Raw genomic sequence first — 17344 nt, forward strand, 5'->3', positions numbered from 1 at the left:
ATATCTTTGTGAGATCTAAATACCTTTTCAGTTTGCCTTGGTCAGCCACAGCATATTTGGGAGCATAGGAAAGCATTTCTTCTCCCAAATCGAAACCCTGTAAATCAACATCTAGCAACTGCTCACATGCCATCAGTCCTATCCAGAGTTCAAGCAAAATATGCGGCCTTATTTTGGCTCCTCTTCCTAACATTTCCATAACTTTGGGGAAAAAATGGTTAACTGGAGGAGGTTGAGGTCTGCAACAGAATGTTCAGCTTAACGGATGAATAACTTCAAGCTGCCTCAGTTAAGAGCAATAAGGATACACAGAGCCATTGCTGACTCCAGTGCTGAAAAGTTTACAAACAAGTTAAAAGAATGTTCTATGTAGGGCTATATTTCAACCTATTAACGTGTTATTAAGTATGTCATAAATAAAAGAACCTCTTTGGCCATTGCCGTGATAAGGATAGATAAGATAATTATGAATTATCAGAACAGCTTAGCTTCGGATTAAATTGTCGCAAGTTCAATTCCAGTGTCATGCGGATTTTTCAGCGCTATATTTTAATTGCTATAACTGGACACAGGGATAACAGTAAACAAAAGAATTATAAAAACAAGCAAACACCGAGATTTGCTTTCGCATTCATCCGGCTGTAGATCTCAACTGATGAATCTTGAGATCTACAGCCTGGTGAATGAGTAAGCAAAAAGATGAAAGTAGCTGACAAATTTAGCTACACTATCTAATTCTCTACTAATTTATACTGTTCCATTCTATGTTAAGCAGTCTGATTTTAGTTCTAGATATGATAAATTTTAATACATACATTTTATATAATATATACATGTATATATTATATGTAATGTACATATTATATAGGGCCTATTTTATTCTAAATGTCTATTTTCGGTTTGTCTAACTATAACTAATAAAATTTGGTATAGGAGTCCTGCATTCTGATGGATTTGAACTCATGATAAACGCATTGCTATGTTTGTAACCCAGGCGCTCTACCACTGAGCTAGAACAACATATCAACCAGAAATGTTGTCATATACCATATACCCCATGTGCATGCTAATTATTTTAGCATGGAGTCCACGTGTTACGATGCTCCTGTTCAGAAATATTTTGGGACCCAAGTATATGTAACGCGATGTTTCTTTGTCTATTTTTCGTTGTGGCATATTTGTTCGACCCACGAAATCAACAATAATTTATCTCGAACTTAAAAATTGGCGATTTGTGTACTGATTATATGTGTTATTAAAAGATATACATCGCTGAACTTGCCATGTTGAGTTCTTCGTTATACGGTATATCCGGTATCCGTTATAATAAAAACGTTTTGCAATGATAAAATTAATGTTAAAAGTTTACTAACATACGTACTAAAACTTCCTTCAAGTATATGTTTAGTAAGCTAGATTCATTTAAGTTAAATTCAGTGTTTATGTTATGCGTCTGCCTCAAAAGTAAGAACTCCCTACGTAGTACATTGTAATGTTATATTATCTTGGGCCCGCAGATAATAACCACCGAATGCACTAAAGTCATTGTAAGTACTTACAGTTGCTAAGGTTAACATAGTATTTTGGTACTATTTTTAATGATGACGATTTTTACCAGAAGGTGATTGCATTAGTTAATGACTGTGGGTTTCTATAACACTCTATGTACGTCTATAGCTTACGATATTAACCTACACATCAATTTTTGCATGCCAACACTGAAATGAACTGAAATCATATAATTGTATACCAAATAATTTTTGATTGTAATCGTAGCAAATTTGACTCTATTTAGCCATTACTCTCTAATGATTTCACATTTACATTTAAACACCTTTAAATTTTTAGTTTTCCTTCTAATCTATTTCAACGAAACACTTCTTTCCAATTATGAAATTTTAAACTTACAGTTGTTTGAAAACCTCTACAGTTGTTTTATTTATTTTTAATTTAGTTGTCCCTCACAAAACAGTTTTCCTCATGATTTGAAGTTTGAAAGTTACAGTTGTTTGACAAAGTTTGAAAACTTTTACAGTTGTGTTTATTTTCTCTCCTAATTTAATTCAGCTACAGAAAACACTTCTCTCATGATATGTAGCTTGAAAGTTAGAATGGCAAATGTTGTTATATGTTAAATACAAATCAATTTTCTGTCCAAAGACTTTTTTTTGACCCCGGCAATGCTCGGTAGCACGGCTAGTACATATATATATTTTCTATATATACAGTGAAACACGGATAACTCAAACTTCAAGGGACCGAGCAAAAGTGTTCGAGTTATTAGAGCGTTCAAGTTATCAGGACAGTCATAAGTGCACTTATTTATCAGTAGATACATGTACATATACAAACTAAATATAAATCAAAAGCATAGATTGCTTGTTGCAAGTTAAAGGGTCTCTCGTGCGAAGTTTTAAATATTTTTTTTCAGAAAGTATAAATATTTTTCTATCACTTGAGATTTGTTTGTTGCTTTAGGTGATGTGACTGCCAGGATGTTCTCAGATTAAAATTGGCAAAACTTGATCGCGGTTAAAACGCTCAGAAAAAATACATACTTATTTTTCTACCGAGCGTTTTAACCAAGATCAGTTTTGCAGTAAGTCAGTTATTACAAAACTGCTTTACTATTAAAAACCCATTATCAATTTTGCCGATATTACTTTAAAGTTATCCAAATTTTACCTCGCTTTTCTTGCTTTCGGAGGGCTTATTGCTAAGCGGATGTTTGGTAGAATTTGATTTTTGCAAACCTTTAGAAAAGTCGTTAATGAAAATATTTGCCGATGTTGGTAATAACGAGGCCTAAGAACTACTAAAAGTCGATGTTTATCTCTATGGCTTGGAATAAAGTGATATTCTAAAGCGATAGTAACAACCGTCTCGGTAGCCATTTGGAAAAAAAATGTTCGAGTTAACAGAGTTTCGGTCGAGTTATCTAAAGCCATTTATCATTGCGTGGGAACAAACCAAGCAAACCTATTCGAGTTAACCATGTGTTCGATATATCCGAGGGCGATTTATCCGAGTTTCACTGTATATGTATGATCAATAAAAGGAAACATATTTGGGTAAATGTAAGCAAGTTACCTTTTTTTATTTTGTTGATCAGATGTTGCTTGAGATGGACCAACAGCTCCTTGCGACTCTTCCACATCTTAAACAAAATATCTATAAACTTACACTTGTTACTGAGTATGTGTACTTGTAAGCTTGGTTTTTGTGCTTACAAACCATTACCTTGAAAAACTTAAATAATGGGTGGTAATAACTCCTTGTGTAAAAGTATATCTCATCACTTTTCTAACTCTGACTAACCCACTATTACTTATGAACAGTTTTAATAGGCTAGTCAGCAACTTGTCAGGTTAGCCAGCCTATCATATCAGAGTATATATAAGAATTTTTATTATTTATTACTTTTCAGTCTCCCCATTGTGTAGTACACAAAAAGGCTCATTATACAAATGCACCATTCAACAATATTAAAACTATGTGTATATCTTGTGTGCAATTCTGTTCCAATTACCTGGTAGTACAGTATATGAATAGATAGAAGATAGTTACTAGCAAAACTGGTAGCTCATAACATACACTAGAGTAGATAATATATGACTGTATAGCAGACTCAAGGGTTGTGTGATAGCAGAGCATTGTCACCAAGGCTGCTAGGATCATCCACTGGACCGACATCATAACTGAGCCTCAGTACCATGACAGGAGACTTGCCCGCAGATGGGCCGGCTCAGTGTGCCGAGTCGCAACAAAGAAAGGTGGCAAGAAATGATAAGAAGGAGGCGGAGCGTATCATACAGGCAATAGGATATAAGGAGCGCTACCAAGGAGTCAGCAGAGCTTGCACAGTCTCTCGGCATGATTGTTCACTGTTTATTGCGTTGACTTCATGTACATATATGCTTACATATATATTGGGCAAATATATATTCATGTGGTTAGTACACTCGGTGTATTTTCTCTTGCATTCTTGTGGAGAGGGAACCAGCAGTTTCCTTTACAGTTGTAGTACAGCTACTGGCAGACCACAAGGAACCATAAAACTTGACTAGTTAGCCTCTGGTGAAATCAGGCATGTAGCTAAACAACTCAAGGTTTCAGGTAACGAATGGCTAAAAGTAGCGCGTGCTGATACATGAGTGACTATAAATTCTGGTAATGCAAACCTTATAAATACTTCCTGGGGTTTACTAATACTTATACTAGCTCTGTACTGGTCAAGGAAGTTATGTAGGGCCTATTTGTCCTTGTCAACGTTCTTGTTATATCTATCTTCAGTGTGAAAACGATTATTATGACAGCTGGTTGCTCAGTTCCAACAGCTTTAAAAGAAGTGTGCTGGTAGGTAAAACAATAAGTCAATGAAATAGGAGAAATGCAAAAGTATAATGGTGTAAACAATGATATTTGATTTAGCTTCTTATGGACCAACCTGAATCATCCCCATCATCTAATGCCTGGTAGCTATTGGACACATCTGCCATAGTGTTTACTAAACCTGTGTTGATAGCTTGAATGGAGTCTATAAACATTATATGGAGGGCATTGTGAGAGAATACAATTACTTTACGATTTGACACACAAACTAGTACACCCTGATGAGGAGTATGTGGTAGGGTCTGCCAATCAAAATGGACAACTTCTCCCTTCACATGTATTGTTAGTCATTCTTTTTATGCTTTTCAACAGACAACAGAAGATCGACAAGTTTCTACACACGATAAAAATGAACCACGATGGACAATAGAATAAATCAGTGAATGTGGAATAGGTACAGCGGTTATAAATTACTATTGATAGAGTCATGTAGTCTAGAAGCATCCACGGAGGTAACACATAATACGAGACAGATGTGTAAATAAAATTTTACCACTCACAGAGTTTTGTTGTTTCCAATTTACTTTCTATGTACTTACTCTCCAATGACCTACTTTCAATGTACTTACTCTCCAATTACCTACTTTCAATGTACTTACTCTCCAATGACCTACTTTCAATGAGTGATGAGTATTTTATTATAAGAATGCTACGTGTTAGCTGACTCTGAAATAAGCAAAGACAACATTGTAAGATACCACAGAATGTTGAAATCTTCTGTAGGCTAAAAAGTATTCACAAAAGAATATATCTAATTATGAACAACTCACCTAGTATATCTCTCGAAGACCTCCTTGAATGGCGTAGTGCACTTTTGTCTGGTTGTCTGGCGTCACAAATGTTCACCGCAAAAACCACTTACGAAAAAATATTATTGGTTGTTTATTATACAAATTAATATATTTTGTGTATATAGATTAATGTTTTTGTTTTTTTCTAAAGGCTATTATCATTTTCTATTTACACACTCCTTTCAACAACTTTGCGGCAAGGACTCGGCAAACAAAAGGTCCGGTTCAGTAACTTGCCGAAAGAACAAAACTCCTAAAACATTGCATACAGGAAAGTCAATAAGAGTGAGTCACTGAATGTGCTCGAGTAAATCAGCACTAATGAATCTACCCACAGAAAGGGAATAGTAGTCTAAGTTCACACTGCGTAGGTAGTATTATTAATTTGACAATTATGTTGTAATGATGAGCTATATGAGCTGATCTTCAAATTCCAATAGAAATCCGCCACTACAGCTACACATAGTACTCAGCGTATGGAAGGGAGGGGGTCACTCCCACCCTACTTCAGGTGTAATAAGAAGGAAGAACTTAACAGAGCAATAAACAGTAAGATAGTAATGGAAGATGTCTTGCCTGACTTCTTCACAAACTGTACAGTTTCTGATGGCTCACCAATCAAAATACTTGAGACAATAAAAGTGGTCCAATTTAAACAGTCAGAAAATGACAGTGTGTCGCGAAACAATGCATCAAACATCACATTCATGTTTTTAAAAAGCGTCCAAAGTTGTTGAACACATAGCCTAGCTTTTGAGTTAAACAGAAGACTAGCATTTGGGTTAAACTTAATCTGAGTGTATGCATGTTTGTGTGCGTGTGTATGCATGTGTGTGTGTATGCATGTGTGTATGCATGTGTGTATGCGTGTGTATGCATGTGTTTGTGCGTGTGTGCGCATGCGCTTTATTGCGTATAATGTTCAAGGTAATTTATAGGGGAAGCATAGAACATACCAAAAAGTAAACAAACTGAACTGTCTGATAGTTCAAGACTAGTAGGAGAGACCAGCTGGCAGTTTGCAGATAAACAGACACAGTTACAGCATCATACAGAAGAGCTGGCACTGGCAGAACTCCTGTCGATGGACCCTTACAGAACGCTCTGCCGGCTTCATTTTTATAATATTTGAACCCATAAAAGTCCTATTTATTTATTGAGATTTTATTTAGACTTATTTACATAAATCTTTGACCTTTATTAGTTTTAAAGTATTCTATTTTATAAGCATCGCTTGTCTCTAATCTTGTACAGTAATTTTGATCAATTAACATATCTTGAAAATCAACATATTTAAAAACATTGATAAAAAGAAGCGCAAGTCAAATTTAAAAAGCATTTGTGTTGTGTTCTCAATGTAATGTTCTTAATTCCAGTACTGAGTTTACAATGAATTGGTAAGAGACATCCCAAGTATATACATGTATTATAAAGAGCTATTATAGCAAAAGTATTATCCTAGAATTATACATTAAGCAAGTAAAAGTAATCTGTAATTACTCCATAAATAACCAGCTATGTATATTACTATAATGACATAGCCAACTTCAATCGCAATGTAATTCACTGGTTATCCATTGTAATGTCTCACCAATTTGTAAAGGCATTATTTGTAACGAAGAGAAGCTATTAATTACTGATGCTTTTGGTTTGATTGTTAAAATGATCCTTACATCTTTGTCTGTAATAGCAAAATATTTTCCACCTCTGTTGAGACAGCATGACCTCAAAACTCCATTCCATAAACCAGGTGAATGTAGAAATAAGTAGAAGCAGAAAATGTATGAAAACAAGTAGAAAATGTATAATACAGGTCGATCGCTGTTTTGGTGCAATTGAAAGCATACATTGTAATTTATTAGTTCAGTTTATAATATGGCTATAAAATGATTTTCTCATCAGACATTATTCATGAAAACTGTGTAAAGCCTTTTACAGTAATTGGAATTTTGACAGAACTAAACCAAGTGAATCAGGGAAATTTTTTTTCGATGGTTTTCAAAGTTTACATGTTATATTTTTTTGAATATTTAGGATAAGATTATTTACCAAACAATTTTTTAATTTCCTTTTACTCAGTTTGTAAAAAGTAAAAGACAGTAACAACCGTTATACAGTCTGCACATTAATCTCTGTACAACTAGTATTTGACAGGTAATCTTGTACAGTTAATCAGCTATATGGGTGGGATACGGACTACAATGAACATGAACAGCTATATAATTTCATCACTTCAAGTATATATTATTTACATAGAATAATAACTTGAACAAGAACTGTGTACCATGATGAGAGCGGATATAAATATTTAAATAACTCCAAAGCAACCAAGTTCTTTCTCCATGAGCTTTTGGTAGAAATATGAGATGAATCATAGAGCACAGATTAAATACAAAACTATTGTTCTCTTAGGCTATGCAGCATTCCGAAGCGGGCACTGTCAATAATCCTCACTAGAAATTTGAGCAGAGACCCAGGTTATGCACCATTTGAGAGTCGTGAGAAGAAACTTCAAAGCCTTTGTCCATTGTTCCTCAGAGTTCAGCTGAGCTCTACAACCAACTGATAACTAGAGACATGCCTACTGACGCATGAGCAGACAACTCTTATGACTTTAGAAGACAATAAAACAAAAACATGCAGAGCTGCTGCCTCACACAGTTAGAGAGCTATAACATGGAGTTGCGGTGAAAAACGATAGTTAAAAATGATTTGTTCTTCAGAGATACTCAAAGATTTTTTGTCTATGATTAAACGGGTTCCAACATGAGTGACCATGTAAATAACAGCAAATACATTTCAGTTCTATAAGTAAATTAAATGAATGCCCAGCATTGCCCGGTTAGTAAAAATTCTTTGCGCAAAAAATGTTATTTTTGCACAAAATATACCCCATTTACCATTTTAAATTTTAAACTTCATATCATAACAAAAGTGTTTTTGTGCAGTTCAAATCAATTAAAAGAAAAAAAACATTGAGTTCATGGAAGTGTGTATATAAAAAAGGTTACTGTTGCAGCCGAAGCTCGTCGTATTCCAAGTTTTTATGAACGATACTGATATCTTTCGATACTGGTGCAAATGTAAAAATGAGGTTTCGGATTTTCTTTGTCTGATATTTTGTCTGACCAAACAGAAAAAGAATGTAGAAGGAATTTCTACTCCAAAGAATACAATTGCCCAAGTAAAAAGCATTGTTATATCTGATATCAGTCATGTACAGATAGACGTAAAGAGAATAACAGGTTACAGAACCACTGCAAGTTTCATAACAGACATTCATGGATATAGCATCTACAAATTCCGGAGATGAGATGGTCACCATTACAAGCCAACTTCCAGATTCAATCTACCTATTGTACTGTTAGGACATTGAGAACTTGGCATAAGTAAATCTCAGATAATCCCCAAAAGGTTGTAGTCATAGCCCAGACTATAACAACTTGTGTCATGCGGTATAAAAATTTGTATCTGGTACCAATCTATACCAGACCTGATATGCTTGGAGATTACACATGATGAAATCTCCGCAAACGGAAAACAACAAGAAGTAGCCAGAAACCCTCAAAACTACAAGATCCAAAATCAAAGACCTAAGACATAGTTCCGCTCTTGAGCACTAAAGCTAAGTCTGAATCAATATAAAAGGATGAGTATTCACTCATATTCTTCACTCTTTCAATACAGCTTCATCTTGGCAGACAGATGTGTCAGCAGAACAAGCCGAAGAGTCGATTACCAAGAGAACAAGAAAGTGACTATATTTTAAGTCTCAGACATTACTTTTTTATTCTGATGATTTAGTCTAAAGGCATAACTATTACATGTAGGCCTATATCTGTTTCTCGTTCTTAAACTAAACATAGGGTTATGGCAAGTAGGGATGGCATTTCTGGTTTGGAAAGGTGTTATCGACTATCATTGGAGTTGTCCCACCGATAGCGATAGCTATCGAATTATCAATGAGCAGACAGAGTTTACCGATAGTTATCGCGTGACTTGGTAGCTGGTAAAACTATCATATTATCGTGCCTGAAAAGATCGAGGATTATGGGAAGGAATAAGAAAAAGAAAAGCTGCAAAAAAATCTGCAGAAAAAAAACAAAAAAACTAAACTCGGACAACTCAAACTTCACGGGACCGAATGAAAGTGTTCGAGTTATCAGAGCATTCAAGTTATCAGAGCACTGTCACAAGTCCATGTATTTATCTACTATATAAACGGCAATTGTTGTCTGTCTGTTTGTGTATCCACCTTATAAAGCGGTCTTTCCTTTTATTGTCGGTTCCTTTTCCTTTTTCGATATCCTTTCCTTTTCGGTCGTACGAAGCAAACTGAATTAATATGGGTAGTAACAGTAAATAAATTATAGAGCAGTCTTTCTTTTTCCATTCGGTCGTACGAAGCCAACTGAATTAATATGAGTAGTAAATATCGTAATTTCGGACTGTTAGCCGCTACTTTTGTCTGCCGATTTGAGCCAAGCGGCTTATATAAAGGTGTGGCGATTCTGTTGATTTTTTTCACCGCTAGGGCGCATTAATCGAAATCTCCAGTTAGCGCGCCTCTTTACAGTGCCCAACGGCACTGTTCTGTTTTAAACAGCAAAGTTGTTGCCGTGTTAAAAAGCACTGCCCCGAGTTCTGCGGCCTATACAAAGGTGTCTATACAGCTATACAAATGTACTACTCATTAAATAAAATAAATTAATAAGTAGTTATTTACATGCAATTAATATTTACTGCCAACGTGTACCGAGAAAGTCACGTAAATAGTGCTGCACGATAAACCGATATCATTCGATGTGATGATATATTTCAGTGGATGATTTTATATTTTGTCAGTTTTCAACTCGATATGAATATCGAAGCCAATATATTATCATGACGATATCTTTGCATGTACATTTGATTATTAGGTCTCTAAATATATCAAATATCGAAAAATATCGAACACTGGAGTAACTAAATTAAAACTTAAAACTACTCATTAAATAAAATAAATTTTTAAAAGTTTTTTACATGCGATTAATATTTACTGCCTACGTGTACTGAGAAGGTGACGTAAGCGTTTGTTTCTTGCGGCTACTGGAAAAAACGCAGTTCTCCCCTACTAAATTTCCACATCAAAAAGGTAAGTACTTCTTATTCAATGTTGTATTGTCTATGAATTGCTACACTTTCAATACATAACCATTTCACTTGCGTCCATGTACAAATTTAGCTACCGGCTTACTGCCAGCCATTTTGCCGATATTGCTTCATATGTATACAATACTTTTTCAATTTCAAACTCCATTAAGAACGTTTGTTTTGGTTATATATTTCATTTTGCCAACATGTTAACAAGCACTGCTATGCAAAAAAATTCATTGTATCTATACTTTGTGCATTGATAAAGCGATGTGAAGCTACAAAGCAAAACGGTCCTCTACAATGTTCCTTATTCTTACAAAACCATTACTTTCATTGCCATCAGAGTCAGTGCTGCTATTGCTATTTTAATTATCTGTGTAATCACAAAAACCTGAATCGACTATAATGTCATCAACATAACTAGTTATTTGTTTTTTAGCTCGGACGCCTTTGATGAACTTACACAAAATGTTCATTTTCAAGTTGGAAGTCCCCAAACAAAGATTAAAATATTAAACTTTAGGCTAATTTTACAGAGAAATCTTAGGACAACACTGTCACTACCATAAAAGTCCTAAAGACCGTTGGTTATGTTATCAATGAATAATAAAATTCAGTTACTAGCAATTGCTGGGAAAGTCGCAAAAATGTGTCTACGGTGGTCGACCATAGAAAACGCATAAATGAGTCTACTTCAGTGAAAGGGTTGAAAACGTTGGATTTGCTACTGTTTGTGATAGTAAACATGTTCATTTCCTTCCGCAGCTGAGTTACTGTTACTTTTTATCTAGCTACGAGTACTACAGAACTACAGCTACTACAGAACTTGCACCGGTACTGCTACTGCGTTTTACACCGAAAAGGTTAGTACTTCTTATTCAATGTTCTATTGTCTTTGAATCACCACACCTCCACTACTTAAAAACGTTAGATTTGCAACTGTTCGTGATAGTAAGCATATTCATTTTCTTCCGTAGCTGACTTACTTTTACTTTTTTTCTAGCTACGAGTATTACAGAACTACAGCTACTACAGAACTTGCATGGGCACTCCGAGCGTTGCGATAGGCGACGGTGAGAAGAAAGCGAGCAGCGTATATTACAAAAAAGCACACCATCTCATTCACTCATAGACTTCGGCATTGTACTGTTTCAGGCTTGAAGCAGTGCAATGCCTCCCAAAAAGCCTGCTGCCCAAATACAAGAACATATTGATTCCCGTAGAGAAAGAAACTGAATTCGCTAAGCAGCAGCTAGATGAGCAGAAACTGCAGAGCAAACACAGCTACGCTCACAACGAAACAGAACTGCTACTGCATCTGCTAGAAGTGCAGAAACTGCAGAGCAAACACGGCTACGCCTACAATGAAACAGAATAGCAGCTGCTAGAAGAGCAGAAACCGCTGAACAAACACAGGTACACCGATAGCAGGTCAGAATAGATGCTGCAGCTGCTAGAAGTGCAAAGACTACTGAGCCGACCCAGCAGCGACTCAAACGGCTCAGAGCAGCCGCTACAGCGGCCAGGCATGCAGAAACCTCCGAGCAGATGCAGCGGCAACATGAACATGATGCACTAGCTACAACAGCTGCTCGGCAAGCTGAATTTTCAGAGCAGATGAAACGGCGACAAGAGCAAAATGCACTAACTACAGCAGCTGCTACCAGGCGCTGTGTATTGGCAGAAAATTTTGCACTTGACTACAGTCCTGCAACACAGTATAGGGTCGAATTTTTCTATGGGACGAATGTCCAAAAATGCCCCAGAGGTCATGCTTTACACTGGAAAGGCGAGAGGCCATATATGTAGTTTATATAATAAATTTTATTGATAATAAATTTTATTAACACAACCACATTACTGCTGCGCAGTTTGTATATACAATGTCAAGACACAGGCTATAGACGAAGAACTGGCGAGTCATGATTAGTGTTTTAAGCATGTAGAAGTCTCAATTCAATAAATGCTGGCGATAGCTTAGCAGTGCAATAGCAAAACATTTTCTAGAATTTTTTAAATTATGTAAAACTTTTCAATACTGCCTGTTTGAAGAATTTTAGTTTGCCTAGCAATGTCAATTTCATAATCAGTTCTGTGTACAAAATTAGGAAACTCCGATTTGAGTGGTTCGAGACTGATGCATTGTAGACTAGCTGTAAAACACATTGCATATCTCCATTGTTCTCTCCAATATTATCGACAATTATGACTGCATATGTGTATGCAGTCTGATCGACACAAAGATTTCAGTAGATTGCATATTTGGAGTTGTTTTACAGTAAGAAAGACAACTCTCAATAAAACTATTGCTTTTTGTAAATCTGTTCCCGAACACGGGTAATGCAGCTAGTGCAAATATATATTTAAGCAATATATATTTAAACACATGAAGTTAATATTTGTGCATACAAGTAACAACATGTGGAGAGATCGCTGCTATCTCTGCTCAGGTCTTCTCTTCGGGCTCCTTATATAGCAAGCTGGCGCAATAGGCTCCGCCCTGTTCTGCAGAATTGGCTTGCTAGTTCTTTGTTAACGAGCTCAGTATACGGAGTTGGCTCACTGTTGACCGAGTCTCCTGCTGTGATGAGACTTGGTCCGGTTGTGACATAGATCCTAAGGCCGATTCAGCAGCCAGCCCTGATCTCGGTTCTCTGCTGTTAAAAAAGTCATTGGTTGTTGGTTACCTGATCTAGCACTTTGTTGTACCATAAAGATTGATCCCCTGGCCAATCAGCTACAAATAATCAGAACAAATACAAGAAAGCTTTACAATTTAAAAAACCACCAGATAGTTTAATATTGCAAATATACGATTCCCGATACTATTATGTTAAAAAACAAGTAAATCTTTGTAAACGTTTTTGTATATTTTAACCTGTAGAGAAATTGTTTTGTGTTCGTGAGAACAAAAGACATTTCATGAATACCCATGTGTGTGTGTGTGTGTGTGTGTGTGTGTGTGTGTGTGTGTGTGTGTGTGTGTGTGTGTGTGTGTGTGTGTGTGTGTGTGTGTGTGTGTGTGTGTGTGTGTGTGTGTGTGTGTGTGTGTGTGTGTGTGTGTGTGTGTGTGTGTGTGTGTGTGTGTGTGTGTGTGTGTGTGTGTGTGTGTGTGTGTGTGTGTGTGTGTGTGTGTGTGTGTGTGTGTGTGTGTGTGTGTGTGTGTGTGTGTGTGTGTGTGTGTGTGTCTGTGTGTGTATGGAAGGCCTTGGAATGAGTTTATTATAAGACTAGAATGCCTGTGAGTTGTACTTCCAGAATCACTCACTCTGAAAATCGTCAGCTGTTAAATAGATTGCCTTTACACGATTATATCATTATACAAGTGGCGATATCTTTTTAAATGGTGGCGATTTTCAAATCATTTACCTTTAAAATCGCCACCAAACGACTAAATCGTCATATTGTGAAGCGCTAACGGCAACATGCAATTGCTCGAATGACTAAATATTTTACTAGCTTGCTCACCAATCGTCTTGTGATGTGACTGTAGGTCACAGCTTTGGCATGTGGCATGCAAAAGGAGGTATTTGTGTGCGAGTTGGCAGAGAAACTACCAAAATAACAAAGTGGAAGGACATCGATGATACATATCAACTGGAACCTGTATACAATGAGGAGTTATCAGAACTTGGTCCTGATTATCAATATGTCTGTGCTCAGCTTTAGTATCTTTCCAGCCTTTTTGTTAGAGGTAAATAGAAGTAAAGCTACGCTAAGAGTTGTCGTCTCAACACAGTTAAATCGTTCAAAAAGAGCTTAAATTTGGTCATAATTTTATAGTTTTAAATAATTATATTTTGTTAGATTACTTTTTTGTCAGGCAAAAAAATTGTGGCTTTAAACAAATATTTAATTTTTAATGAACTTATGTGAAGAATAAAATGTTTTACAGCTCTTGGCTACTACACTTTTGTGCGCTGCTTAGGCAGGGCTAAAGCAATAGCTCTCCTATTGTGTTTGTTGAGATTTCTAGTAAAATTTAATTTTATTTTTCATTATTGGTTCAAATATTTATTTTTTTATCACTTTTACCATCGACTATGCTCTAATCGCAAATGTGTGCTCTATCTAGCCCATAACATCTCCTTGCACATTTAAGCCTACATGTATTTACTTTTACCTAAATATTGCTTGTTACCTGCCAATATTGCTTGTTACCTGCCAATTGTTTTCATGTCATTCTATATCATGAACTAAAATTTGTTTTCAAACATCACGGGTTTTGTGTTGCCATACTATAAAATAAATGCAATTATGTGAATGATTATGGCCTTAATGTAAGTCAGTATCAAAGTCACCAATTTATGTGGATTGTCCAACTGTCTGACATGCACTTCACTCGTCCCTGATTCCTTTTAGTGGCTGAAGAAACATTATTTGTAAAAAGTACAGAGGCTTGCCCCCTCTGAAAGACTTAGTACAATTAGTACCCAACCCTCCTGCTACAGTAAAAATCATTTTTCAGAATTGAATCGACTATAATCAATCATACTGCGTACTTCAGAACTGACAGAATGGGAAGAGATAGTTTTATCAGCCTTCTCTCCTAGTAAGACTGCATCCAAGTATTTATACCTCTTTACTAGCCACGAATCTCTACGAGCAGTCAGAAATGTGGGCTCCTGTCACCACTCCGACAGTAAGCCTACATCAAAAGGCCACCTTCCTTTTGTAATCCAATTAAAAGTGTTTGACTTGCTACTGGCCCACATCCTTTCACTCATGTCTCCTAGAGTAACCATCTGACTTTACAACACATACTCCTTTATACAGTTTACAGCGAGTAGAGGTTATTGAGAACTGCTTCACTCTCTCTCTACCCAGTGAATAACTTTTTAGAACCTAAGCTCAGTTTCCAAATTTTTTTTGCCTCTTTTGGGCAACACTGCTTCATTTAACTCTTTTTGAAGAGCCCGTATCTCCTGCATGGGGGCTGTTCTGCACTTGTCTAGAGCTAATATGCACCATTAGAAAGAGACCATCGAAGATAAGCAGAAAATTCATAACTACAAAATGGCGATGAAGATGGAGACTTAAGTAGTTATTTTAATGTTAATTGTACATTAACGAGTGCTCGGGTCAAGTGATCACAAACATATGATGCAAGTGTTAGTGCAGCCACCATCCCATTCCTTATGCATTCTGAGAAGCCAAATATACTGTATGAAATCAATGGGGGGGGGGCTGTATGGGGGGGGGGGGCTGTATATCATTGATGAAATGTGGATAAAAATGTATGATACGAAATCAGATAGTGGAGAAGGTGGATGAAAATGAGGTTAGAGAAAAGTTACTACTGAGGGCTAATGAACTGTGTAGACAAGCTAAACAGGTATGTCATTACAAGATGCCGAGCACCTGAATCGGTGAAACAATAGGCAAGCCTGTTGCAAGGAAATAACTATAATAAAAATAAAGTGAACAAAGTAAACTTTGTACAGAAACCTGCCAAGTCTTATTCAACTCCCAGGAAAGTAGTCAAGTGTTATGCTTGTTTCTAAGTTGGCCTGTGATCCAGCCTGTCGAGCTAACTCATAGCGGTGTAATATATGTAACAAAGTCGGTCACTTTGCAGGCAGTACATTCTGCAAGAGTAAAACGCAGACTAAAACAGTCGAGGGGTCTGATGACGTACAATCTATGAATGGGTTATCTATAGGGAGCAGAACAGACAATAAAAGAATTTCTATTGTAAAATAATGAGTGAGAGACAGATTAGCAAATCTTTTAATGACATGTTTCAAGTAGACTGTGGTTCAAGTGTATCCATACTGCCATATGACATGTAGGTTTATAAGGCTTTCTCTGACAAGATGGTGAAGCACCTCAGAGATTGTTTGATTATTCTGGCAAGCTTATCCCGGTTGTTGGTTGTTGTACATTAGAAGTGCACGTTGGTGGACAGTGTACTAGTGTATTCTTATATATAGCCAAAAGGGGTTGTGCTATTTTAAATACAGATGTTATAAAACTTACTGTAAATAAACTGTGTGAATCCGTATGTAAAGTTATTAACAAGAATAAATCAAATTTAACCAATAAACAGGTTACAAAATACGTTCATAAGATCAAGCGAGAGCCGAATGCTAAGCCGGTAAAGCAGAATTTAACAGCACCTTCTTATTCTGTTTGTGACAAGGTACATTCCGAGTTGGATCGATTGAGGTCAGAAAGTATTATGGAGCCTATTGATTCAGTAGAGTGGGTCTCACCTTTGATGGTGGTGGGAAAGCAATCAACTGATGTCCATATTCGCAGAAATTTATCAGCTCTAAATAAGAGTATTCTGGTGGATTGTTTTCCTCTGCCACACAGAAGAAATAGTGTATTCCATGAAAAAAAGGCAGTGTTTAGCAGTTTGGATTTGAAAGCTGTATATAATCAGGCGCCTCTGACTGACGATTCTAAGGATTGGACAGCATTCATTCCTGCCCGACGTCTGTTCAGGTAGACTAAGATTCTAGGGCCAGGCGTCTAGTTGCTTTGGTGAGCTCATGAATAGACTACTGGATGAGTCACAAGTTCTGTTTCAGGGAGTCATGGATGACAGGTGGTCTAAGACAAATTATTACGCGAGTATGTCATATACATGTATAGGAAAAGAGTGTTAAATCAGTCTTTGAATACTGTATTAATATAATTAAATTATAAATACACTATCATGAATATTTGAGAATGACCAGGTGGTTACAACTCTCAATGAGGAGTTACAACGTCAAGGGAAAAGAGTAAAAATATGTAGAAAGCAGATACTTTAGAGCAAAATTAAGTGATATTTTTAATAGGTAGAGCAAGGCATTCAGAAGGTACTTTAGTTTTTCTATTGGATAAAAAGCTCTTGAAACAAGAAAGGAAGAACAACTTCAAAGCTGGACTGATGTTTGAGGCACTCGATGAATTGAGAGGTAAGTAGCTTCTAGCACACACAAATGTTGAACAATAGTGTTTATTCTCTTGTGCTTTAATATCTATAGTATGTATTCTCATATATATATAGCTTTTATTCTTTTATACCCTCATAT

At 36.3% G+C, this 17344-nt stretch overlaps 1 protein-coding gene across 2 annotated transcripts in view; it reads left to right on the top strand.

Annotated features, from left to right (window-relative positions):
* LOC137405907 (ATP-dependent RNA helicase DHX58-like) overlaps nt 1-14482 on the top strand; it is a 126136-nt gene extending 111654 nt beyond the window's left edge. Inside the window, exon 20 of one of the 2 annotated variants that reach the window (XM_068092362.1) lies at nt 14042-14482. Coding sequence is in view for 1 of the 2 variants with exons in the window: in XM_068092363.1 (XP_067948464.1) it covers nt 13813-13988 (176 nt within the window). In the remaining variant the exon portion in view is untranslated. Of the gene's footprint in view, nt 1-13812 lie in introns of both variants that reach the window. The other variant, XM_068092363.1, reaches the window with a different exon arrangement.
* The last annotated feature ends 2862 nt before the right edge of the window (nt 14483-17344 follow it).

The sequence above is a fragment of the Watersipora subatra genome, chromosome 10, assembly GCF_963576615.1.
Source record: "Watersipora subatra chromosome 10, tzWatSuba1.1, whole genome shotgun sequence".
NCBI classification, from domain to species: Eukaryota; Metazoa; Bryozoa; class Gymnolaemata; order Cheilostomatida; family Watersiporidae; genus Watersipora; species Watersipora subatra.